This window comes from Dermacentor silvarum, chromosome 4 (assembly GCF_013339745.2).
Source record: "Dermacentor silvarum isolate Dsil-2018 chromosome 4, BIME_Dsil_1.4, whole genome shotgun sequence".
NCBI classification, from domain to species: domain Eukaryota; kingdom Metazoa; phylum Arthropoda; class Arachnida; order Ixodida; family Ixodidae; genus Dermacentor; species Dermacentor silvarum.
In genome coordinates, this window is record NC_051157.2 from 31537796 (window position 1) to 31563254 (window position 25459).

General features: G+C 44.4%; 1 protein-coding gene across 2 annotated transcripts in view; it reads right to left on the reverse strand.

Annotated features, from left to right (window-relative positions):
* LOC119449715 (paired mesoderm homeobox protein 2A) overlaps nt 1–25459 on the reverse strand; it is an 80393-nt gene that overhangs the window by 51742 nt on the left and 3192 nt on the right. Inside the window, exon 2 of one of the 2 annotated variants that reach the window (XM_037712953.2) lies at nt 8892–8996. In XM_037712953.2, the coding sequence (XP_037568881.1) occupies nt 8892–8996 (105 nt within the window). Of the gene's footprint in view, nt 1–8891; nt 9000–25459 lie in introns of both variants that reach the window. The other variant, XM_037712952.2, reaches the window with a different exon arrangement.

The following is a 25459-nucleotide window of genomic DNA, read 5'->3' on the forward strand; positions in this document are numbered from 1 at the left end:
TTACGTTTTACAGGGACCCAACAGGAAGAAAGCATTAATTTTCTAACAGACTGGCTTCAATGACGTATTGAATAACACCAAAAGATTAGGTTTTTTTTTTTTTACGGATACCCCCCAACCGACGCAGCAAATGAGATAATAGCACGCGGAAATGTGGATATATCTTTTGACTGGAGGACAGCGCCAGGTAAGCGCTGGCTCCATAAGGAAAATCACCGGCACTCGAAAAATGTTCTATCGCTTATGTGGCATTGCAAAAGCTGCACAAAGGGGAATGTGAGAGAGTAGCTCTTCGGGTAAAATGTAATCGTCAGCTTTTGCAGTACGTACGCTTGTATCAGCTGCATTCATTTTCCTCGCGCTGTTCACCGTACGAATCGTAAAGGATATACTGGTGACGGAAACGTCAAACCAGTCCTTCAGTCACCTTTTCAGGGAATTTACAGTCTTCGTTGAGCAGCGCGAGTCTGAGGAGGATGCTCTGTAAATCCTACGAGGACTGCATCACCTTCGGAACCAGCCAAACCCCGAAGGTGGCCCTGGCGCTCCAGAAGTTCGTCCAGAATGAACATAGTCGTATTCTTGCTGTCAGATGCGCAGTTCTGACCCTACTCTCTTATTGCCAAGCCCAACTTCCTCTTTCAATCCCTTTTGCCCCTTCCCCAGTGCAGGGTAGCCTACCGGGCTCAGCCTGGTTAACCTCCCTGCCTTTCCCTTATGACTTTTCTCTCTCTCTCCCCCAACTTCCTTTTCCCTGTCTGGCCACATGCAGTGTTCACCAAATTCATTCATTCATTCATTCATTCATTCATTCATTCATTCAGTCAGTCAGTCACGTGTCAGCGCTTCGGGAGCTTCCATTTCTTGGTTTATATATGACTTGGCTTGTATGATTTATATATTTCTAACATTTGCTTGTGTTTGTATTGCTTCATTCTGTGCGTTAGAAGCTTTTACTTTACTATTCCTCTGGCATCCGTCTGCTGTACGTGCTAGCGCATGTGGACTTGCATTATGTCTGCTCTTTTCGTGAACGCCATATTGGCCTTAAACGTATGGAAATGGGAAAAGAAAATTCCTTGCTTCTTGTACTCTTCACAACATGGATGGTAAGCAACACAGTTCATTTGCAAGTTCTTCTGTCGTCTGTTTTCTACAGTCCTTGTCTCAAACGCGGATCACCATTAACCTGCTCGAGTCAACACTCACTGAAACTTGCTCAAGCGGATTGCATCAACGTTCTTGCAACAATGCCAGTAACAGCGTGCTATAAGCAGAAAGGCGATGCGTTTCCGACCCCGATGGTTCGTGCACTTGACGCCTCCACTGCAGGTCCCGCTATCGACCGCCCCAACGATAGCGACCGCCTGCTCCCTGGAAGCCCTCACCGCGAACCGCCGTTGAGGCGGTCGAAGATGCTCTCCCACCTTGCTTCGCTGGTTGATTTTTTTTTCTTTCTCTCTCATCTCCTTTCTGCGCGCGATCCCAGCTTTTTCTTCGAAGTTTTTTTTATCTTTCTCTCAAAGCGATTTTTTTTCTTCACGTACCAACCTGCGCACAATTTGTCGCTATGCATGTCAATGTCAGTTGTCAAGAAAAAGGGGGAGGAAAACGAGAGAGACATGTGCGTAGCGTACGCGTCATGAAGGGCTTTGGTGTTAGACACGCTTTTGAATAAAGGAACAGAAATATCCTTCCCTGCGTCTCCATATTGAAATTTCATACTACGCATTTTATCTGCGCCCGGAAGTGCCTACCATACATCCAGAACAATGCCCGAGATTTCGAGGGATCGATAGACCGAGTAGGGCGAGCAGCATAAATGTTTCAGGTACGCTTGAAATGACGCTCTGTCTTATTTTATGCCGCTAAAGGGCGACGTTTTTAAACAGGTTTAAGATATCGTTGCTCCTACGCTGAACTATTATGCGTGCTAACTCTGATATAAATTAGTGAGACTGGAGCCTCAGTTGGAGAATAATTAGTACATGTTGCAAAATCGTGGAACACATCGTATTGAAACACTTAACCTCCTTTTTAGAAAGCGAACACATTTTTACACCTCACCAACACGGTTTCCTGAAGTGGCTTGTCAACCATCCCCCAGTTAGCCGGGGTAGTACACGATCTCGCGCTAACTATTAACAATCGTGGCCAAACAGATATTATTCTCTTAGATTTCACCAAAGCATTCGACTGTGTATCCCACGCCAAGTTAATTAAGAAACTAAGGACCATTATTGGAGAGGGACCAATTACAGCATGGATCAAAAGCTTTGTATCCCAACGATTGCAATACACTGTTTACGACCAAGCACCATCCAATACAGTCACCGTCACCTCAGGTGTCCCCCAGGGATCATCAGTCTTAGGACCTCTGTTATTCCTCAATTTCATTAACGACATCATTTGCTACGTAGAGTGTAATATTAAACTTTTTGCAGACGACTGCGTCATACACAAAAAAATTAACAGCCCGGAAGACCACGATATTCTGAATAGTTCACTAAAAAAATTGCTGAATGGTGTAGCACGTGGCAAATGACGATAAAAAATAGTCTGCATGACAATTACAGCAAAAAAGAATCCCTCTAACGTTTAGATACGTTCTTGATGGCAGTATTCTTACTAAAGTAAACCAGCACAAATATTTAGGTGTCACTCTAACATGAAACCTTCATTGGGATTCACACATCAATATCGTCACCTCTACTGCCCTTCGGAAGCTATTTTATCTTCGACGTCGCTTGCGATACACACCGTGGCATACCAGGTTGCTAGCCTACATCACGTTCGTGCGCCCAATTCTAGAATATGCCAATGTTGTTTGGTTTCCGCACACAATGTCTAACATAAATAAACTAGAAAGGGTCCAAAAAGAAAGCCATCAGATTCATCTACAACAAATACACCCGTAACGACTCGCCCACTAACTTGTTAGTTCGAGTGGGCCTTCCAACTCTATTTGCCAGAGCAAAACTAGCGCACTTGAAATTCCTACACCAGGTACTCCATAACCAGCTGAAAATAGACTCTTCTAAGTATTTATGATTTTCCAAATCTCACCTATCACGCCACAAACACTCGTACACACTAAAGAGTACTCGTTCTCACTTTTCAGTACTCGCTTTTTGCGCTTGCAGTGAAAGCATGGAATAAACTGGACCCAACAATAACTAACACAGTATGCTTTTCAACTTTCTGTAACCTACTGGATGAAGCGTAAACCGATATTGGCGAACCTTGAATACATTTAGTGCTGTCATTTCTGTTATCAACTCAATAAACTGATTACGTTGTTTTCTGAATTTTAACGGATCTGCATGTTAACTGAAACGTATGGTACCTTTCTGTTGTACATTTTTCCTTTCGCTTTGTTTTCTTGGCCACCGTTAGGCTGTTCATTGCTATTCTACTTGTTATACAGCTGGAAGTGTATGAATGCCCACCTGCTATGGTCTCGTTCGAGACTGGCAGTATTGAAAATAAAATAAAATGAATAAATAATGGAGGGCAGTTGGAGAAAATGACAATCGGCTATAGAAGCTTGGTTTATAATGAAGTTTCATGTTATGCAGGGAAGGAATTAGCATATGTAGCTTGACAAACGTGTTACATAAAGATTGCTCGCTTGATTGATTGATTGATTGATTGATTGATTGATCGTCGCAAAACAACATCAGGCATTAGTGGTAGATAAGTTCTATAAATTCCATAGGTGGAACTCGGCAGGCCTACGAGCTGAAACATGAACGCCTGTTGATCTAGCTAAATCTTCCTACAGTGTTGTTATAACAAATTCTTCCTGTCCCAAGATTCGCAGTCCCAAGATTTTGTAACATTATTAGTTTAAAGGCGACTGCAAGAGGGTTACGTCCTCAATCTTCAGTGCACCGCAAGAGTAAGAATTTTGTTCTCAGGTTCATCAGCGTGCACACGGAGTTTACGTTAAGCTTGGTGTCTCGGTGCTTCAGGCGAATGTTCGAAACCGAGTTACAGGTGAAAGCAGCCGCAGAGTGAGTTCTCTTTATCTTGCCAGACTATTGAATTAAATTGATATTGTCATTGAATACTTTATTTTCATCCGCACTACATCAAGGAAGCGTGTTTGGCGATACCGGTACCATGCTTCCCGTGGTACTCACTCGAAAAACAAGCTTTGTCATGTTGATTCTGCTAGAGCTGGCGGTAATATATGGTTATGAGAGTGTTGTTGTGCTTGAGATGAAAGACAAAGCACTCTTCAAGATGAATTGTCAAATGCCTAGATCTATCCTTCATGATTAGAGGCACTTCCTGCTGTTGCTCATTTCTACGTCACAAATACATGAGCTTTCCTGTGAACCCTACGTTTTGTTCTAGATCTTTAGAGTATGTTCGTTGTGTTCTTGAGAATAGATAGTCGCAATCTGGCCAGAAAGATCACAGTGAGTGCAGCATAAATTCGCAAGGATGTTTATACTCTTCACATGCGACGCAAGTTTCGATACATGAGTGTGATATGCCGTTAAAGTAGATTAAACTTAGAGGCACATTTCCCAAAGATGAAGACAAAGTACCGAGCGTCTGGCGCATATTTCGCCATTACTACGTTAGCTCTTCTCAGGTTGCCTTAAACCGGAAGTTCCGCCATGGCCTCAAACATTGCCTGTCACTTATACAGTGACATATTGTGCTCAATTGAATACTGTGCGAATGCGGCGTAGTGTTGTTTCCTAAATCTCTACGTATGTCGAAATAACCACCTTCTCGGAACCTAATGTATACGTAAACTTCCGCAAGAAGTGCGAAGGAGAGGGCGTACGACAGGATATTTTTTTTCTGACTCAACTCACCAAGAGCACAAGCCGAAGAATCAAATTCGCCTAACGTTATTTCTTGCCATAAAGAAACTCGTGTGCCGTGCGGTATCCAGAGCGCGTATCAGGCAGCAAGAAAGCGATAGAGAGCTCGAGGTTACTTTGTCACTCCGCCATCTTGAAAAAGTATTTCTTGCGCACGAGTGCGGTCACTATTGAGAAGACAAATACGAGACCCGCTGTCCACGGAGGCGTGACCGTCACGCTACGAGCACGGTCCGTTCTGAAGCGCCCCCATTGTTCAAGCATCCCACTGGTGAATCTGCTGCTGATGTTGTTTTTGCATTGTGGCATTCGCGGATCCGAGGCGCTTTCGCAATTTCTAAAGGCCTCGCAGGAATGGTTATAAACGGTGGCACTCGTATTATTCTTGTCCGTCGGACTCTTTGTTTAAAGGGAGTGCAAGGCGGAATGATATGTATGGTGCTGTGGCTTGACATTTATTTTGCGTATGTGCGTTTTGCGTGCACATACGTTGTGTGTGCATGAGTGCGTGTTTTTTTGTGTGTGTGTGCAAGTAAACAGAGCGCAGTTGGACAGAATGAAAGCGTGTCAAAGTTGTAGAATTAAAAGCAGTGTTGCTGAAAATAAACATTCTTCATACCTTTACAAAAGATTGTGCTAGTGAAATGCACTTTAGACATTTAGCTGAATTGCGTATATAACTATAAGAAACGCATAAGTACCTGTTTATAGGAGGTTTAGGGAGTTTTTGAATACACTATGGCTAACGATGCGAAACGTAAGTCACCCTTGGAATGGCAGAGTGTTTAACCTTTGTTTTATCGCCGAAACGTCCCATGTTACTCTATAAACTTCTTTCAAACAGCTCAGGTAAAGAGAATTTAGAACACACTTGCTTTTAGGGCTGAGATATCATGCTATTGCACTGGATGTATGTGGCTAGAGCTGTGCAAAGAAAGCATTTCTTATAGCCACCTCCCTCCTTTTAGAATTAGCGTGCCGGCATAAGGAAAGAAAGAAAAACAATCCAAACATACGCAAACATTTGAAAATGCCAGAAATCGGGGTGGTGAAAAAAAAAAGAAGAAAAGGAGGTTCGGGGATAAAAAATAAACGAGGTTTCGCATCTTGTATGTTTTAAGCGTCGTTAAAAGAAGGGGGTGTTATGGAATGAGCATTAGCAGAACACATTCGCAAAGACTTCACGTGCCAATTGACTAATAGGAATAGCCAGTGCAGGGCCGCCGATGAAGCTCAGCCTAGTTAATCTTTCTGCATTTCCCTTATATCATCTATATCTTATATCTCTTTCTATAGGTGCCTGCACCGGGAGGGTCCGACTTGTAGTTTTTGAGAGTACGTGTGCGAAAATATTCCCCTCAATTGTATTAAAAAATCCTAAACTAATAAAAAAGTAACAAAAATAACAATAAATTCATCGCGCTGTTAACGATCTACGCACCAAGTTAAGCCCGATGAACACCAATAATGTGCTTTTCTTGTTTAATTTCCTCTGCTCAATTTATGACCTTTCAAAAAACCATTCTGGTTCTCTGGCCCCAGTTTTTACGACCGTTTACGTTGAAACACCTACTGTATAACAAAGAGGTAGGTGACAACAAAATCAAATGAAACAGTTAAAAATTTCTGTAGTTTATTTATTATTTACAACAAATTGTAGATTATCTTCCCTTCTGAATGGCATTCACTCAGTTCCAAACTAGCTACAGCAAGCTGCAAGAACTATTAGACATTAAGCCTAAAAAATACCTCATGCATTATCGTACTGCCGTATTCAGAAAGTTCATGAAAATGTTTCGTAGAGCTTCGAGAAAACGGAGCTCGGAGTCAGTAAACTCCCACATAAACGGAAGAGAGATGTCGAATACGACGGTAGGCAACTGAGAAGAACACGGAAGTTGGACCGTAAAGAAAATTTGCATTTCCTGTCGGCCCTAATAACACTATTCTCCGCTTTTGGCATGGGAGCACTCCGTGCCGCAACTTCTCGTTCGCGCACCTTCTCCTGCACGCGAATATGCAGGGACGAAATCTTTTTCGCTCGCACTAATTGCGCTAATCACATGAGGACGTCACCTACATTCCGCTAACCAAAAAAAAGATGGTGTCCATTCCAAATGCTCTCTCTCTCTCTCTCACTCAGCAGAGAACGGCCCGCTGTACACCAGCCTAATCGAATCAGCGACGCCGTGCCATCTGCGGGTCGCATTGTCATAACGACCACACCGCGTCGACCTGGATCTTCTGCTCTGTATCTCACTGCGACACGCTCAGGTAACGAAGATGTGGCACGGTGTCGACCGCGGCGGACGGGGATAATTGGGGAGTGTCCACTCCTTTCTCGGCGCTGCGATCTTATGGCGGCTATAGGAGAAACACGAACTACTTAATCTACGCTGTGTCCGTCGTTATGGTGCCATGTGCGTTCTCTCTTTGTTGCCGAAAAAAAAAGACCTCCTTTTTAACATAGATGCGTAACATGGAAGAAGAGAGAAAGTTTAATGATATTTGGAGAGGGGATCCTAGCAATAGGTTTACCATGCTACTCCACGGGAGATGGTGAGAGATGACAGAAAGGCCACACACACAAAAGAAAAAAAAAACCGCAAAGCACACACACATACGCACTCACACCACATACACACGTGCAAAATGCACTAACACAGAAGGTATTTACAATATCACATTAAGCCATGTATTCTACGGGAACGTGACGCCGGTAAGTATAACATTGAAGTAATGGCAAAAACTTGTCCAGCGAGGAGCTGCTGGTTAGAGGAGGCGGCAAGCTGTGCCACTGTTTATTTCAAGCCGAAAAAAATAAGATTTCATCATACGGAAGATAAAATGAATAATACCACTTTTTAATAGTTGATATTTATGAGATGCTGGCGCACCGCTAAATTAGATTATACTTGTAGAACATTATTTATCTCTTGCTGAATCATATCAATAGCATGATGTTCGTTCATTTGTCAGGAAAAGGTTGAATAATATTGGGAAAACCATGAGTGCCACGACATATCTTTTTTTTCTCCGAAACAGTAGCGCGTATACGTCGGCGTGACGTCAGGTATGTCAAAGTAAATTTCCGCATTTTCGGCGGCTGTCCTGACGCAAGAAGGAAAAGGAAAAAAAAGTTTTCTAAAGCAACTCGCTATAGGTTAATCTTCGGTTCATTATTCTAGAATGTAATGTAGTTCTTTAGTGACGAGTAGTTAACTAGACCAGCGTATACGCTGCCGCCAAATCAATGACCTTACATTGAGCTACTGCGAGAACTTGAGTGGCGTCGTCACCCGTCTCTCCTTCTTGCCCTCTTTTCTCGCGTACCAACTGCCCTCTCACGGTAAAAGTGGCCGTTTTATGTCGAATTAAAGAAGCGTAATTCACTAATATAGCATAACAACATTCCGCTTTAGTGTTCCTTCAAGCGTGGTGATCCCTCAACCATTAATCGCTTTTTACAAGTGGTGGCAACTGCAAAATGGCGGTAGCGCAAGATAGATAACCACCTAAGTATAGACAATCGCAGCAGACATTCCTTACGGTGGAAAAAAAACGCGAGACTATGTGAAGAAACAACGAGACAGGAAAGAGCGTCATTCGCAACTACCTTTATTAAATGTAGTCAGGTACAGTCTTTAACACAGGTACCCAAACAGGTACACTTTCTGTTACCCTGCGCATCATTGAATATCAATTCCTCACCTCTACGTATGTGGTGAAATAAGCATGCATTTTGGCAGTTCCATTTTTCATTGCTTTCTGGTGCGTTTTCGGCGCTCAATTGTGTTTGCGCACGCTGGCACCTTCCTTAAAAAAGTGTACTTTATACTCTGAATAAGGTTAGTTGCGAGTGACGTTCTTTCCTGTCCTGGTCGTTTTTTCTCATAGTTTCGCGTCTTTTTCACCGTAAGTATGAAGCAAATAGAGCAGCAGCAAGTAGGTATAAGTCCTGTCCGAGCAGTACCCATACGCGTTGCCCCTCTGCCAAGTAATCCAGTAGACAGTTTGACTGAAGATTTTTGACAAAAAGATACTCACTTTGTCCGAACCAGGATACTTGTCTCGCCGCCGCAGCCGCCGCCGCACTCCGTTCGCGGTCGGGACTCCACTCCGGCAACCGCTCAGCCCGCGCCCATGCGTCAGCTTCTGGAACAAAACGTGGGGCGTCCTTAGGAATGGTGGAAGAAATCACACGTTGATAGAAAAACAAAATAAAGACATCGTACGAACTCTTCTTCCAGATTTTAGAACGAAGCAATATCTTCTGTTACATTCCGCACAGAGATTAATTTTCAGGCGTTACAGATTTCAGGCGAAGGTGGTCTTTAACGCCGTCTCACCCGTTTCACCGCCAGAATTGATAAACAGTGACATCACTTACAGGCCAGGACGCTTTATTATGGCAGTGTCGCTGTCAGCTGTGAGCGTGGCGCAGATAAAGGTTTTTCAGGTAACTATTTCTTGGTAGCATAATGTGGGCTCGGAATTGCTTTTTTTTTTTTTTTACGTCTGCATCAACGTCGCTTCTACCCTTAGACTTCAGTTCGCACGATGTGCCGGTTCTTACTGTATTTATAGCAGATGACTTAGCTCCCATAGTTCTTCAGAGGAAAAACAGAAATGTATAGATAAAAATGGTGCCGATCTTTCCAATTGTATTTACTGAAGGCATTCAATATGTATTCAGGATTGCTGATAGAGAAGGTCTAAGGGTAAGTATCAACGTGAGATCATCGCAGAAAACTTCGGTTTGCAGATGACGTTGTCCACTTTTTTTACTCTAGATGTATGTGTATGCCGACTTCAGATGGGCAGTTACCTCCACAGTGCTCTACTACATGCAATGTACCCCTTAACAAGAGGCTGCCGATTTTTCAGTACGCCAAGCACCCTTTAACACATGGCCTGGGAATGCAAAAACAACCCGCAGACAATGCCAATCCAAGCAACAACAGAAGACTAGTGGGAGGTCCAGCTGATAAGCCCAAGACCTGAGGACTATAGTTACGGATGGTAAACAGGCCTAGGCTACCAGCTCAGGGCCACAACTACCTGGAATTGCGTGGCCACCCACCTTCGGTAATTAACAGTTTGGTCTCCGTAATAAAGTTTATTCACTCACTAGATGTAGAAGGATGAAAAGGTAGGCTACGTTAAAGCCTGTTATCCCAAAATCCCAAATTCCTTACTAAAGCAACAGTAAAAAAAAGGAAGAAGAAGAAAATGCAAAAATCACTTAACACATACGAACTCCAGCACACAAAAAGTGTCTCTACGGGCACCAGCACCAAAATCACAATAATTATAGGACAGTCACCCATCACACAGGAGTAAAAGAATTTACAAAAGTTATTCCATCTACTCATGTATAAGGACAACACGTCCGCGACATCAGCCTGTTAAAATAAAAGCACAATGTCGAGAACACAAAACAGGTAACGTCACTAATTGGCACTCCATAAGATTAACGTCCACTATAATTTTGTGGAGAACACTCACTGGTCAGCAACGCTGGAGATCATTTGCAACAAGTGATTGCGTACTTTAACCGTTAAGCGAAGTTCAGTAGCCTGGCGAAAGGACAGGAGCTTGCGCTTATTTGGGTTTTAGCCTATAGAAGCTGCGCAAGAGCGCGTTTATCTAAGCCTAATAGTCACAGCGGACCCGGATTATCACGGCAAAATTTCCAGACAAATAAGAATATGGTGGTACGCACATAGCTCTCCACACCATTTTGCATGTACGTTATCCTCATCCCATGAGATCGCAAATAGCGCGCTACCTCAAATCACAATTATTTCTTTGTTCTCATTGTCTCATCTCACTTTTGGTTATATCAATCGGCGTGTATGAAATTCTTAATTTACCTTCCCCACGAGGTAATTTGGCAATATCATGACATCATACCCAAATTTAGATCACTCGTGGAGCGTGTGTTTTACGTAGTGTAAGGTGCAGATATGATTCCCGTGGTAACATCACCTGTAGCGCACACAGTGGGCCGGGCCTTCGTCGACCGACCGTTGAATGATTACAGGTGTGGTCATTAATTTCGGTGAAAGTGCAACGACGAGGTGCAAGCTTAGCAAACGTTTGTTGTTTCAGTTGCTTATGGTAAGATTAAATTTTTTATTCTGAGGCCGAGACCTACTTTACTGCTACGACTGTTTCTATGTTCATCTTTAAATCGAACAAAATTTTGGAGGGTCTTTAGGCTACATTCAAGCGAGATATATTCGAAAGAATAGATAATGTCCCTCTTGGTGTCTCTATATGCGACTCCTTTGCGTTTTAATCTGTTGTTTGTCTTGGCCCTTGTCACTGTTAAGTCTACTCCGTCTGGTTCATTCCTATAGGCGCCGATTGCAGTGACTGTCAGCCACTCAAATGCCACAGGAAGCGCCCCCAGTACAAAGACATCTCGTGAAGCATACGCAATGTTTAATTTGCTGCGCAGCACACCCATTAAGTCGTGGCGCGCGTTCTTCAGCCACCTCGTTTTCTACGTCCTTACGATTCGCCACTCTTAGCACTTCCGAACACACGTTAATCGCTCGTGTGTTTCTGTGGCACGGCGTCTTCGGGCCGCTTCGGCAATGGGAGCGCATCTATCGTCTTCATGGTGTAACAGCGCACGACACTCGCGAATGCAGTGTCGTGCGCGTCCACCGCTAAACGTCCACCGCTAAACGCGTCGCCCGCTGCAGTGGACGTTTCGGTTTCATGACGAGCCTTCGCCGACCCGGCCACAAAGCCGCGTCGTTCGCACTACTCTGGGGACGAGTCACTTCGGTATTATTGCTTTTTTACATGATGTAATAGGAGAGGTCAACGCCTTCAGGTGGCACCTAAAATGTTTAAAAATTTGCAAACAAATGCGTCACAAAAGTAACACAAAACAGTCTATCGTCAGCATCGCAAGGTTCTGTACATGAGTTCAGGCACCCACAGAAGGTGAAACGTTGCATATGTAAACACATGTGCTTCGTATTGTCAGTTTGTTAATGCAGTTAGCATTCTTCGGATAATTCGCGCACTGTCTGGTACCCATCTATGTCCAGAGCTGACCGTTTTTCTTTTCACGCCAACTTGGGTAAATCTGTATGTGCCACTATTAAATGAACCTCTCTGACGCCATCTTGTGTCACTGGATATGGGCCACAGCAGGGTATGTGCTAATCTTCATAATAATCTTTATAACATATAGATCAGGTCATCACTAATTGCATCATAAGATATATTTATAATTGTATGAACGTTTTCAATCACTCCAAAGAATGGATTTTTAATAATTTTTTTATAAGAGCACCAACAGCACCCTCCACCATGAACGTATCTCGGGCAAATGAAACCCGGAGCGGAGACAAACTTCATCGAAGCGGGGAGAGGCGATCACGTCACAGGCCGCAGTCAATCGATGCTTTGAAGAATATCGATGGAAGGACTTTCCAGCACTGTTGACACCTCCTTATCCGCGGTCGTTGCTTAGAGTCTAGGGCGTTGCACTGCTAAGCCCGGGATCGCGGGATCAAATTCCAGCCATGGCGGCCGCATTTACATGGGGACGAAATGCAAGAACGACCGTGTATTGCGCATTTGGTGTACGGTAAAGAACCCCAGGTAGTCAAAATTTATCCCCAGTCCCCCACTGCAGCGCGACTCATAATCAGATCGTGGTTTTGGCAGTTAAAGACCTCATAATTTTTGTTGTTGTTGTTGGCACATCCTCATCCGAGCACATTCACTATCCTTTCCTCAGCGCCGAGGAGAGAGAGAGGTTTTTTTTTTTTTTTTTTTTTTGTCACGCCACACGCCACCGCCAATCGGTGCTTTGCAGAATTTTGGCGCCAGTAATATCCAGCACTGTCGACACCTCCTCACCAGGGCGCACTCACGACCCTCTCCACAATGCCACAGAGCACCACTGTTCCCCCTGTATAATGTTTCTGAATATCAAAAATGTCGTCCACCATTTAGCATTTTATCCTGTAAAGCGTGCTTTGCCACACACGTAGCCTTCTTGAGGAGAAGCGTACTACGCAGTCTACAGGCTCAAAAGTAAGGCTACGGACTTCTAAATAAAAACCACCTTAAGTCTCCATTTCGAGGGAAGCACTTTACTAGATTTATTTTCTCTTTTTGTAGTTACAGGTACGTGTAAAAAAGGTAGTATTTTATCTCTTGTAACTGTATTTTGCCACGTGCAACGTCTGTATCAGGAGAATCATACTTCACTAAACTCAAACATGATGAAGGTAATTGAAGAAAAAACGAAGAGGTCACTCAGCAAGTCAAAGGGTAACCCAATAGAAAACGGAAAATAAAATAACCACGACAAAATAAGAGAGCAGGCTAGAAAGAACAAACACGAATGAATTACGCGAACGCTATCAGCAATTAACTAACTGGTGGCGTAGTAGTTATTATATTTGTTTCTTTTTTATTGTAATAGCAATTATAGGGAAACTCCAGGCGAATCGCCACCGTCGGCGTCGCTGTGATGTTCCGTATAAAGTCCAAGTGCGATAAGGTCCTACTGTGCCCGGCGGCGCCGTATGCAGTAAGTGCGAAGGGAAGCGATCACGGATAGGGTGAACCGAGAAGGATGGTGGATTGGTGCGCGCCGTTATATCGCTCGTCCAGTGTAATGCGCGAGAGGAGGGGGTGGGGGGGGGGGAAGGGGGGGGGGGGGGGGGGCAGGTGACTGCGCGTCTCCCATTATAACCCGACCGTAGCTTGCGGCTTCGTGTACGTTCTGTTCTAGCGTGCCTAGCGTTGGAGGTCACGTAACCTCGAGTTTCGGAGACACGTTGAAGCTAGAGGCAGCGCGAAGCGTTCGCTAGCAGCTTCTGACAGCGAGTGTCTGTGGTCATAGAGTGAGATCTGTCCATGTTTGCCTGTGCAAGCGTGACACAATGCTTGTTAAGTTAATTTACTGGAATTAGTTTACTGGAATTTATACGGTGGATAAAACTGCTAGCCTTACTTTGTATAGCTGTCTAATAATTTGCTATCGCAATCAATGTATCACCTTTGGGGCGAAACTGTGACTTTTCGTTTCATTAGAATGCTAGTTTTGGTGGAAGTGAGAGTGTTAGGTAATTTTTAATATTGGGAAAACGTGTGATGTCGGCTGTCTGAATACACTATTAAGAAATCAGTCAGAAAAAAAGAAAAGAAGCATATAACGCCGTTAGGCGGCACACGCCGGTGGATTCAAAAACGTTTATCCAGATGTCCTGGGTCCACTGTCACTTCTAAATGTGCACGGTTCCCACTTTAATGTATATATATATATATATATATATATATATATATATTTCATTATGATGAAGGTGGTACTTATCACGTGAGGATGTTACTCCCCATGCAACTCTGGCTTTTTAAAGCCACGAAATGCATGACGTGTCTCTTGAACACAATGCGTAATTCAAGTGATGTCGAACAAACCACGACTAGCGTCAAGGTTAACACGTCTCTCATGTTGTTCTTTTTTTTTTTCTGCCTGCTCGCGCTTTTTTTTTAATATAACTTTTTTTAGCTTTATGATGATAATCGGCGTCTGATGCAGAGTGCGAGGAACATCTTTCTAGTAAAAGTTAATTTTTCTAAAATCAGTCCTAGCCTTAGTCTCAGCATCGCAACATGGCGATGATTCATGGTGCCCCTGAGTGCCACTTGGCAACAATTGTCGCCGTTTCAAGCCGTGTTCACACAGTTTACTAATGACCTTATATATTTTTATAATTTTCAGCGTTTACCGAAGCAAACTAGTGCACAGAGTATTGTATGCATTTTGCAAGCCACAACGCAGCAACTTGAAGAGTGAAAGTGAAGGACTATCCTAAAGAAATAAAAGGACGAAGCGTGATATACGTCGCTTTTAGCGCAAGCTTACCACACATCCGCCTACATGTACGAAAGGGGGAACTTTTAAAAATTACAAAGCAGTAAGTGCAATGCAATGCTTCTTCGAAACCACTGGCATAAATTATTATTATTGACTGCCACAGCACCGTGCGTTTTGTGGGCGTCTCATTCATGTGTCTGTGGGAAACATACTTGTGCTCCTCCGACATCCGCGTTCATTTTTTCAACTGCCACTTATCCCAGAATGCTTGCATTCTTTGTGCCGCTACAATTTATTTGTTCTATTTTAGCATTAACTAGTACATGAATTGATATATTTATCTTACATTATTTAACAACCAAGCCTGAAGAAGAAGCCATCGCCAGCATACAGCGACGAAGGCCTCTCCATTTAATTTCAATGACGTACTGAAGCAAAGCCGAATGATTAAACGAGCCGCTCGCATTGACATGGTTTCTGCATAAACATTGAATGGTTAGAACAAACTACTCAGGAAATGCACTAGTTACTGCGGAGTAGGTAATGTCTCGTGCTCTTGCTTCAGGCTGTGTTTTTTCTTTCATGAAAAAAAAATTTTTTTAGTATCGCTCTTCGTTCAGACTATGGCGAGCATAACCAATTGAAATAATCGAAATCGTCACACAAACCCTTATGTTATGTTAACCCTAAGTAGCACTATTGGTGGAACCTCGCTGGTAACCCAGCCCCGCCAGCAACTTCAGTTTGACTTTAAATCTTCGGGAGTAATTTCTCACTATCAGATTGCTGCCTCAGGCATCACATCAGCCATGCATTTCCTCAAAGTACTAGAAATCTTAAAATTTATACGGGTTTGAACATTACTGAAGTATTTCTGCTGGAGATCAGCTGCCTGGTTCACACTGCGCATTCCCCTTCTCCCTTCCCCCTGCGTAGGGTAGCCAACCGTGCTCTTGACAGGTTAACATCCCTGCGTTTCTTTTATCTCTCTCTCTCTCTCTCTCTTGTTGAGTACTGTCCGTATAAGACAGCGAGTGTATCCCACTTTTGAGTACATTGTGAGCAGGGTTGTCGTGAAAGTTTCTCATATCGCTTAATTTCTTCAGAACATCAGGACTGCAATCACCAAGGCGCCACTACCTGTCGAAAGTGTTGCTACATCCGGGCCGCCCCCCAGACAGCCATCTTTGGTCCACTACCATAGATCCCTGCTGAACTTCATTTAAGAGAACAAACTTTATGTGTGCATATGTGATGCTTCCTCAGCTCTATGCCTCTGGCCAAACTTTGTAATTAAAAGCGAATTTCTTCAGGACGTTAATTCGTTCCGTCATGTCATTTCACATTCTTTCACTTGCAATTTATCTTAGCTTTATTTCACTTTCATATATCTGAGCTATAGGAAACACGTGCTACCATATGGGAGGCTCACTTCTACACATATGTTTAATCGTTCCCATCGTCGTGTTATACATAATCGTCAATGTTGTACAACTAAATAGATTTTGTATATTCAGTGCTCACGTCATAAAGCGTATTCCTTAAAAATTCCAGCAACTTCCGGAGCGTTTTATATCCGAGTAGTTTGCCTGGGCCAAATGTTACGCAACTGATGGCTGCAGCTCTGCATTTGAAAAAAAAAAAAACATAATAAAACCTCTATGTATATTCTTCACAATATATAGATGCAGTTCTCTGGTACCAAAAATCTTCGTTACGTGACCTCAATATAATTTCCAGCTAAGGATATCTTTCTTGTGGCCATTTTTTGTAAAGGTAGCTATTTCGAGCATTATAGTCAAGGTTGCACCATAAATGCACTTTGAAGCAACGTTCCGCGAATTGATGTTTTAAAGGCTGGCTCAGACGTGTATTAAACCGCCGTGGTGGTTCAGCGGCGTTGGATTTCTGCTGCTGAGTACCAGGTCGGTGGTTCGACTCATGACCACGGCGACCCCGCCAAACCCAGAGTGAACAATAAAGAAATTGGCAGTATCGCTCGAAGGGTGAAGGCGTGACAACGACAGAACAGCGGAACATGTCGGTGCATTAGCTTCGCTTCGTCGTTTTTGCAGCCAAACGCAGTCCGTGTCTCTGGAGAGCTTCTAACCCTTTGCGCACGAGTCGCTCATGCACGAGTTGCTCATAGCGGGTCAGCTTGACACGCGGTGCCGACGACGCAATTGCCCCTCCAGCGTCCGTATAATTCCTATTGCAATAAAACGCTCGTGTATTAGGCTTTGGACGCCCGTAAGGAACCTCCGGTGGTTAAAAATCAATCAGCTAGGATCCCCTGTGACGAAATCTGCCTCAGCCTCTGCGTTGCTTTGGGACGCTAAACCTCGCCAATTAATTGTATGCTGTTGCTGTTTGTGGTTCTCGTTAGAATCGGTAAGGAAAATCAATAACCTCTCAGGAGATAGTCTTTAAAGCCGAGAAGTTGTCAGAGCAATTTCACCATCGCACTAACAAAATGATCGATTGATTGAGTTTAACGTACCAAGGGAACCCCGGGGCTACGAGAGACACCGTTGTGGAAGACTCCGGGTTTATTTTGACTACCGGGGATTTTTACCGTGCACCTGAAACCAAGTGCACGAGTGTTTTTATATTTCGTTCCCATCAAAATGCAGCAGCCGTGACCGTGAATCGAACCTGCCCCCCCCCCCCCCCCCCCCCCCCCCGCGTTCAGCAGCAAAATGCAATAGCCACTGATTGACCACGACGGCATTTATTCGTCTCAGTCAGTTAAATAATGAATTTCAGACAAAAAGTGACACGAAATTGAGAAATTGTAGTTTGAGGACGTAAGGGGGGCCAGAAGCAAACCCTAACCGACATAACGCAGTGGCAGCGTGCGGGAGTTATCTGTGTCATCATTAGGTGAAGAAATAACATTTCAACCAACAAGCACACAAGATACAACAGGAATCAATCGTGGGCGACGTACGTATACAGGTAAAAACGCGCACAAGAAAAAAAATCAAATTCCAATTATTAAAAAGTAGTATTATTGGATATATTGTTATATATTATAGCCTAAAAAGCTGGAGGTAAAATATAAGCATCATGGGAGGCATCACACTTATTCAACATGGTGATAGTGACCGGCACTGATCCCCTGTATCTGCTCCCTCTCCCCCACTTCACTCTCTCTTTCTCTCTCCACTTTCTTGTCTTTTTACGTGCCCCTCTCCCGTTCCCCATGTAGGGTATCAAACCAGATTTTTCCTTCTTGTCAAGCTCCCTGACTTTGTATTTTCTTCTGTTTCTCTCTCTCTCTCTCTCAACGTAATTAAATAATATAAATTACAGGCTCTGTTTGCCGCCGTTTGTCTTTACACGCGGAACTAACCATTTGTTCATATTTCTCGTAGAAATACGTTTATGTTTGTGTGTCCCTTAAGAAAGAGTCCTGAAATGTCCGGAGACACTAAACATTCCGGGGAATGCACTAATCTGTAATAAAAAAAGAACGTCGACACGAAAAACATTGCATTCAAGAGAAGAGAGAGAAAAGTCATAAGGGAAAGGCAGGGAGGTTAACCAGCCTGAGCCCGGTAGGCTACCCTGTATGTACGAGCATATGAACTGACTTTATAGCTATAAGTCTGTCCTGAGGGGACGGATATCAGTGTTGCAGTGAAATGCATCAATAATTTCGCGATAATGTTTAGATTTCTCTTTAAGCACCAGCTTTCGCAAGATATAAGTTTAAGTTCTGATGCCCAGATGTCCTTCTAATCAAACCAATGAAGCGGGATCGGTAACAATATTCATACCGTACACATGGTTTTGTAGTGAAAACGATGATCCACGAAATTTGAGCTATAGGTTAAATGCTGTTTGAAGAAAACATTGAAAATTGTTGCTATGATTAAAACAAGCCGAGTAACTAAATAAACTTTCCGATGAATATTACGGCTTTTTAAATCGTGAAAGTAAAGATGAAACAGCGCTTTACTGTACCGAAGTATTCTTAAAATAGCATAATTCCTCCCCCCCCCCCCTTATAAAATGCATCAACTAAAAAAAGAAGCACTTTGCTGAAAAGGATTGATTTGGTTTATTCATGTTGCTTTTTTATTGTTATAATCACATGAACACACTATACTTAATGAGAAAAAAAAAGTAAAACGCCATCGTGAGGGAGAACCACACTCATTGCTAGCTGGTTTGAAAAGCTAATTCTTTTTTACAGGGAAATAGAGGAATAAAAAAAACGGCAAACGTTAGGAAGTCTGATTGAGCCACTATTTGACATTTAAGAACATTAAGTACACATTGAACTGTTTATATCTAGACAAGGTTATAGATTAAGCTACAAAACACGCACAAGTGCTTAGTGGCAAAAAAATACACTCTTGTTCGACTTTTATATTCGCCATATTTATCAGCTCAATAAATTGGAAAACACGTTAAAATAAAGTAGTAAGTTTTTCAAACACGCTATGACTGTCGCAGTTAGTCCGACAACTACTGAAAGTGCACGCTCGCTTGCTCAATTTGTTTCTTGGTTTGGCAAGAAAACTTATAACATTCATTCTTCACAGTTCCTAACTAAAATGCGAACATACGCTGCGAACACACGCTAGTGTGGACTTCGCTCTTTACACTTAGCGTTGAAAAATTTTACGATGACACATATTGCGTGTAAAACAAATACGGGTTTATTTTCTTGGCCTATCCATAAACGCTACTCTTTTTTTTTTTTGCGCACCAGAAGGACGACTGCTGAGTCGACATCCGCACCGTACCATTGTCACGTAGGGCTATACAAGTGTCATTCCATTTAAGCGGATTAGATGAATTGCACCACTGTGAGCAGAGTACAAGAAAGCTGTAAAGTCATTCTGAGGGACGTGTTTTCCTTTAGACGAATGCGGTCTTATTCAAACAATAAGCCACTACTGCATTTAACCAGTGTTTGCTTTGCGTACGAGTTTTACGAACAGTAGCGTCAGAGCACAGAGTTCACAAGCCGTGTTTAAACGAACGCGACAGTAGCGTCATCACGCTAATACTTATGCGGAAGCGTTTGCATGCGGCGCATCCCACTTTGTACGAAACAAGCCGGAACCTGCTTCCGGCGATTTGCGTTCCGCGGGTGAGTGGAGCAGAGCACACGCTGGCAACCTCTTCACTTTTCCTCTCTACCTCAATGCGATACGCTGGCCTTTATGTTCACCGCTTGATACGACTTACCCCGTCTCGATCTACCCCCTCCTGGCGCATTAATGCGATTTGCCTTTCTAGCACATTATCACCATTTAGACGGATGCGGAGTGCTAGAAATGCAATGTGACGCACCACTTTTCGCATTCATGTAAACGCCGCTGCAGCTAGCCTATCTGCGCCACAATGAATTTCAATTAACCTCCCACCAACAGGCACTGACCACGGTGTGCGACAATTCAGTGCGAAGGCGCACTCACCTTCGAGACGGCGCGGCCATCTTGATCTTGTCCGACATAATCCCACCCCCCTCGGAGGACGCGCCCATCGGCGTACCGAAGAGAGCACCGTAGATTCGTCACATCTCCGCCAATATATACTCGAACTGACGACGTCATCCGCTTCTTCGCAAGGTGCTCGCACGTTTCTAGCGCTCGGAAATCTTTGCGGCGGCGTTGAGTTCCTCGAAAGAGTCAGCGGGACCCCGCCGCGGGCCGCAGCTTCTTCCTTCCGCTGTTCGCCGCTGCTTCGCCTCTGCCGAACGAAGGATAGCTCGCTTCCGATCGGCGCTGAATGTGTGCGCGCAGTGGAATGACGGGAGAACCAACCTTACGAACTGGCGTCCCCGTTGGTTCGGCCCGAGCGTTTTATATATCCAAGCCAGGGTGCCTTTGATCAAATTTGCGGCGAAGGGCGGCCTCGCCGCCGCCGCCGCCGCCGCCGTCAGAGAAGGGAGGAGGGAAGCACTGCCGGGGCGCGAGCGGCGAGGTGGCGGTAATTTGGACACGCAAGCAAGCAAGCAAGCGAGCATCGGCTGCGGCCCGCCGCGTTGCCGAACGAGCGGCCAGCGGCGCACCACGTCCCGTAACTCGGTTATAACCCCTGCGCCCCCCGCCCTCCCTCCCTCCTCAACCACTCCCTCCACCCCCTCTTCGCCCCATACCAAGCGCCGTTATTCGACGGCGTCTCTCTCTCGTTTCTTGCGAAGAACACACAGACAACACACACAACCTCTGGTCTTGTGGTTTCTTTCTTTCACGTCCGCAAGCACGCCTTCGTGAAGGCAGTGGGAAGAGGATAAGAAGCCGCAGTTTCTATAACTATAGATGTACGATTCGTGAGCGTTTGGGCGCACTCCGTGTACGGCGAGTCACGACAAAGCGAAGGTTTGTCATTGCGTACAAGTGCGCTTAATGGCTCGTACTCTGGTGCCGTCTACGTATCGTAGACAGGCAGGTGCGTGCACTTTACGAGTAGCACCATTACTTAATGCACGGTGGTGCTTTCCAACACAAAGAACGGCGAAGAATAACGATACCTGAACAAAAACGACGCCTTACCAACTAGACCCTGCTGAAGCATTGCTGAGTAGCACCATACAAAAAGTTCGTCGACTAGAGTCCACACCATTCGTCGCGAAAGTAAAGGAGCACAGAAAAGTCAGTAATTTGTATAGTGAGTATTCACGTGACCTCAAATACACAATTTTGGTGCCCTATGCACAGCTTTCGTTTTGCTGCTAGAGATAAGCGGATCGAGAAGAAAACGCAGCTTTTCATCGTGCTGGCTGTACAACAATGTGGAAGCCTCGATGACGTCAGTGCATATGCCGATAGGTTTTCGTCTAAAACAAATAAAGAATAAACCGGATGGGGCAGACCTAAAGAGATCTAGTGACGAATTTACAATGTTTCTTTTTTCTTCTTTTTCATGTGAACTGTATGCAACTTAGGCTGCCCGTGTTCGCTAACAATGTGTTCGCTATTGCAATCGGCCTTTTTGCGTTTCGTAGAACCATTCTGGTGTAAGTGTTCCTTTGAGAATACGGTTCATATCACAGAAGCAGAATTCGACTTCTGCGCAAAAGACGTAAATACAGAGAAAAAAAGAACAGACTTGCCTCTTTGTGTCTCTACACTGCTGGTAAATCCTATAATGGGCAACCTGGCCACTTTAAAAGTTGGTTTGTAAAACGTGTAAGATAAGTGAGTACAACTGGCGGACACTTTACGTGCAAAGAACCACGCAGCAAATGAAGTGGAGGAAGGGAACCCGAAGGCATAGCGAGGGTCTCGACTCTGGCTACTTTGATGCCTTCAGGTATAGCATATACGAGGTGTTCTTTTTTTTATTGTCAGTTGCCTGCCGCTAAGTTCATTTGCTACGGCACGCCTGCGGTTAGATGAATGTTCCCCATCTGTCGCCATGACCATGGGCGACGCTAGCTAACATTCCCAGGTTCAGGTGTATAAGTAAACATAGACAATTACCCAAGAAATTGGACGGGAAAACAGCCGCTAACGTAAGTCAACCGGAAGATCATCGCACGCGTAGTGCAGCATACAGGGTGTTTCACGTAACGGACGCTCTTCTGGTTGACCTCCCTGCCTTTCCTGTCCTTGCTCTCTCTCTCTCTCTATTGCGCCAAACTTAAAAAAAATATGCAAGTGCCACGTAGCTGGACAGAACCAAGGTAAGGTTGTTTGCCGTCGCTTAGATATACTCAGATTATTTATTGCATTCCGCCTAATTACATAATTAGTCTTAATTAATTAATCAAGAGAGAGAGCAAGGAGAGGAAAGGCAGGGAGGTCAACCAGACGAGCGTCCGGTTTGCTACCCTGCACTGGGGTAAGGGAAAGGGGGATAGAAAGAGGAAAAAAAGGAAGAGAGTGAGCACAGAGGGCGCACGTGGGAGGCTGCACAGGGACACTATAAGCGGGCTCTCAAACCTGTGCACTTTAAGTAGCGCACTAGTGCATGAATTGCTTTTTGTGTCAGTGACTGTTGTGGCCATGGTCCAAGTATCTTTGTCTCAAAGAATGGTCTCGAGTCCAGTCGGTTTAAAGTTGTCCGGAGATAGAAGCGTCGGACGTCGCAGCGAGGACAGGTACGCAATTGGTGCTTGATGGTTTCCTGGCACCTACAGGAGTCGCACGTCGGGCTGTTACCCACTCCCATGCGTTCCTAAGCGTATGGGAGTAAAGTAAGCGTTCCTAAACGCCACTCCCAGCCACAAGCGGCACAGCAACGTTGTTTCGCCGCGGGAAAGGCTAGATGGGTGTTGTAGCCGTAGCAAGGGGTCCAGCTTATGCAACCAGCAATTGAAGGCACTTGAACTCCAGAAAGCTTGTGACTTCTTGCGTGCAAGCAGACGAATTTCCCTGGCAGTGTCCGTCCTCGCCAAAGGTATTGAACGCGTCTGGGTGTCTCCGTTGGCAGACCAGGCAGCCCTGCCAGGACAATCATTTCCTACAATGCCACAGTGAGCAGGAATCCACTGAAAGATTATGTTGTGCCCGGTTTCCAGAGCATGGTGGTGCACTTCCTTGATGTTGGATATCATCTGCTCGCATGTTCTGTGACGCAAGGCAGACTTGATACTGTGAAGAGCTGCCTTCGAGTCACAAAGTAAGACCCATTTCAGTGCCGGCTCTTCGGTGACGTAGGTCACAGCTGCATGGAGGGCTGCAAGTTTTGCCGACGTATAGATGTAGTGATGTATGACAATTTGAATTGAACTGTAACCTGCTTAGCTGGAACGACTAATGCGGCAGTTGAGCTGGTAGGTGAGGTCGAACCGTCGCTATATATACGCGTGTGGTCATTCAACTTATCAAATATTATAATCAGACGAAAGTATCAATGAGAAAATTGTAGAGCAACAAGAAAACCTCCCGATAGAGCTTTCTATTGCTCAATACGTGCTACATAGGAGTTCTTGTTTTTCCCGAGCGTGAAAGAAGCCCGCGAATACACGCAAAATTGCCAAGCGACTGCGCGGCAAGCGAGGGAACAATTCTCAGCATTCGCAGGAACCGGTGCGCCACGCTTCTAGTCTCGGAGGCCACGCTCCGACTTCGCGGCAGTGCCAGTAGATGGCGCAGCGTGTCCAGAAAGAAGCGCGAGAGAAGAGCCCGGTTGCTACATGACGCTTTTCTGAGGAGCCATGAATTTCGGAGGCCACGCACATGCTTCGTGGTGACGGCGCCAGATGGCGCCGAGTGTTCTTTGGGAAGCGCGAAAGAGGAAAATCGTGGCAGTACACGCCATAAACAGAACTCGTTTCGACGGTGACAATACGTTGTGTCACCATATTGATTCAACGCTAACGCATTACCGTCGACAGTGATCGTGAGATGGCTGCTGCCGCAATTTCTTAAAAATTTATTTTGCATTGTGCGATTGACTTGATAGACTGACTTGTCTAATCGCAAAAAAATGTCGAATGTGCCGTTCTTGTTACTGTTTTTTTAGCCTATGTTGACTGTTTGAGTGCGTTTTCGAAATTTCTTTGATTATCTAAACGTATTTTCATATCACCTCGTGTTATCGTTCTTTGATTATTGAACAATTTCTTGTTTGTGGAGAAGCCGGTGGCACAATAGTTGCCAAACTTTCAATTTGATCCAAATAAATCCCTCATTCAAGTGCCAACATTGTCTTCTGCCCAATTTTGCCTGCACTATTCCCATTTTTTTTCCAAAAAGATAAAGCTTGTGTACAAAACCGCTACGATCAGGCTCGATTAGGCTAGTTTCACTATGATAGTAAGTGACACTTGAAAGCAACTCTATTATACAACTACCTGAGACGTTCTTGTTGTTAAACTAGCATTGCGGATGCCTCATATGCTGCAGATTCACATTACGCGATCGTTCAGCTGACTTTAACCCAAGAAAATCTTTCTTAGATCCAATCTAAAATAGGCCAGAGGGTGCTTGAAAGGTCGAGACTTGAATGAAAGAACAAAAGGAGAACAAGAGTGTTGGTCGCCTCACTTTGGCGCCTGCATATATTTTTTTTACAAGATGACTAATTCGCGGCGTAACACACCTGCGCCTTAAATAGCAATGCAAGAAATGCAGGATGCAGAGATAATGTTGGCTGCGTTCCATTAGTCCAAAGCATTGCTATCACGTGGGCGTTACAACACGCATTTGTTTTGTCATCATCTTCACTTCTTACCATCGTCTGCCTTTCCTGTCGCTATCCTTCCCCACTTTTCCCTCCGTTTGGAGTAGCAAGTTAGAAGCATGAGCGATGAGAATAAAGGAGATACGAGGGTCTCAATTTTTTGTTAGTCACAACCATACGAAGTAACAGACAATGAGGCTAGAATAAATCTTAACTCTCCGATTTTTTGCGCAGATTTTGAGAAAGAGATTGAAACACACAATACGGCAGGCACAAGCGCTAGCTTCCAGCAGTGAAATTGGGTTGAGTTGTGCTTGTTAAGTTGAGTTGAAAGGTAATGCTTGTGCCAGTATAGTTTTGTGTGGAAACACTGCTTTCGAAAGAAGAACGTCTAAATAAAAATAAGAATAGCGAACAAAGACAAAATTACTTAATTACGTAAGAGGGATCTTATCTTGTGATGAAAGTCGATTTCCGAAATCATATACACGAAGACCACGGAAATGCTTTATTTCAGTGACCGCTGAACCGATTTAAATGAAAAAGTCACAAGCCTGCGCGGCGCACGCAGCGCAGTCAAAGCGTAAGCTGGTGGAGCGGCTCACAGTTGCTTAGACCACAAGCAGTTCTCGGAAGTAAGCATTCTGGGACCTTGACCGAAGAA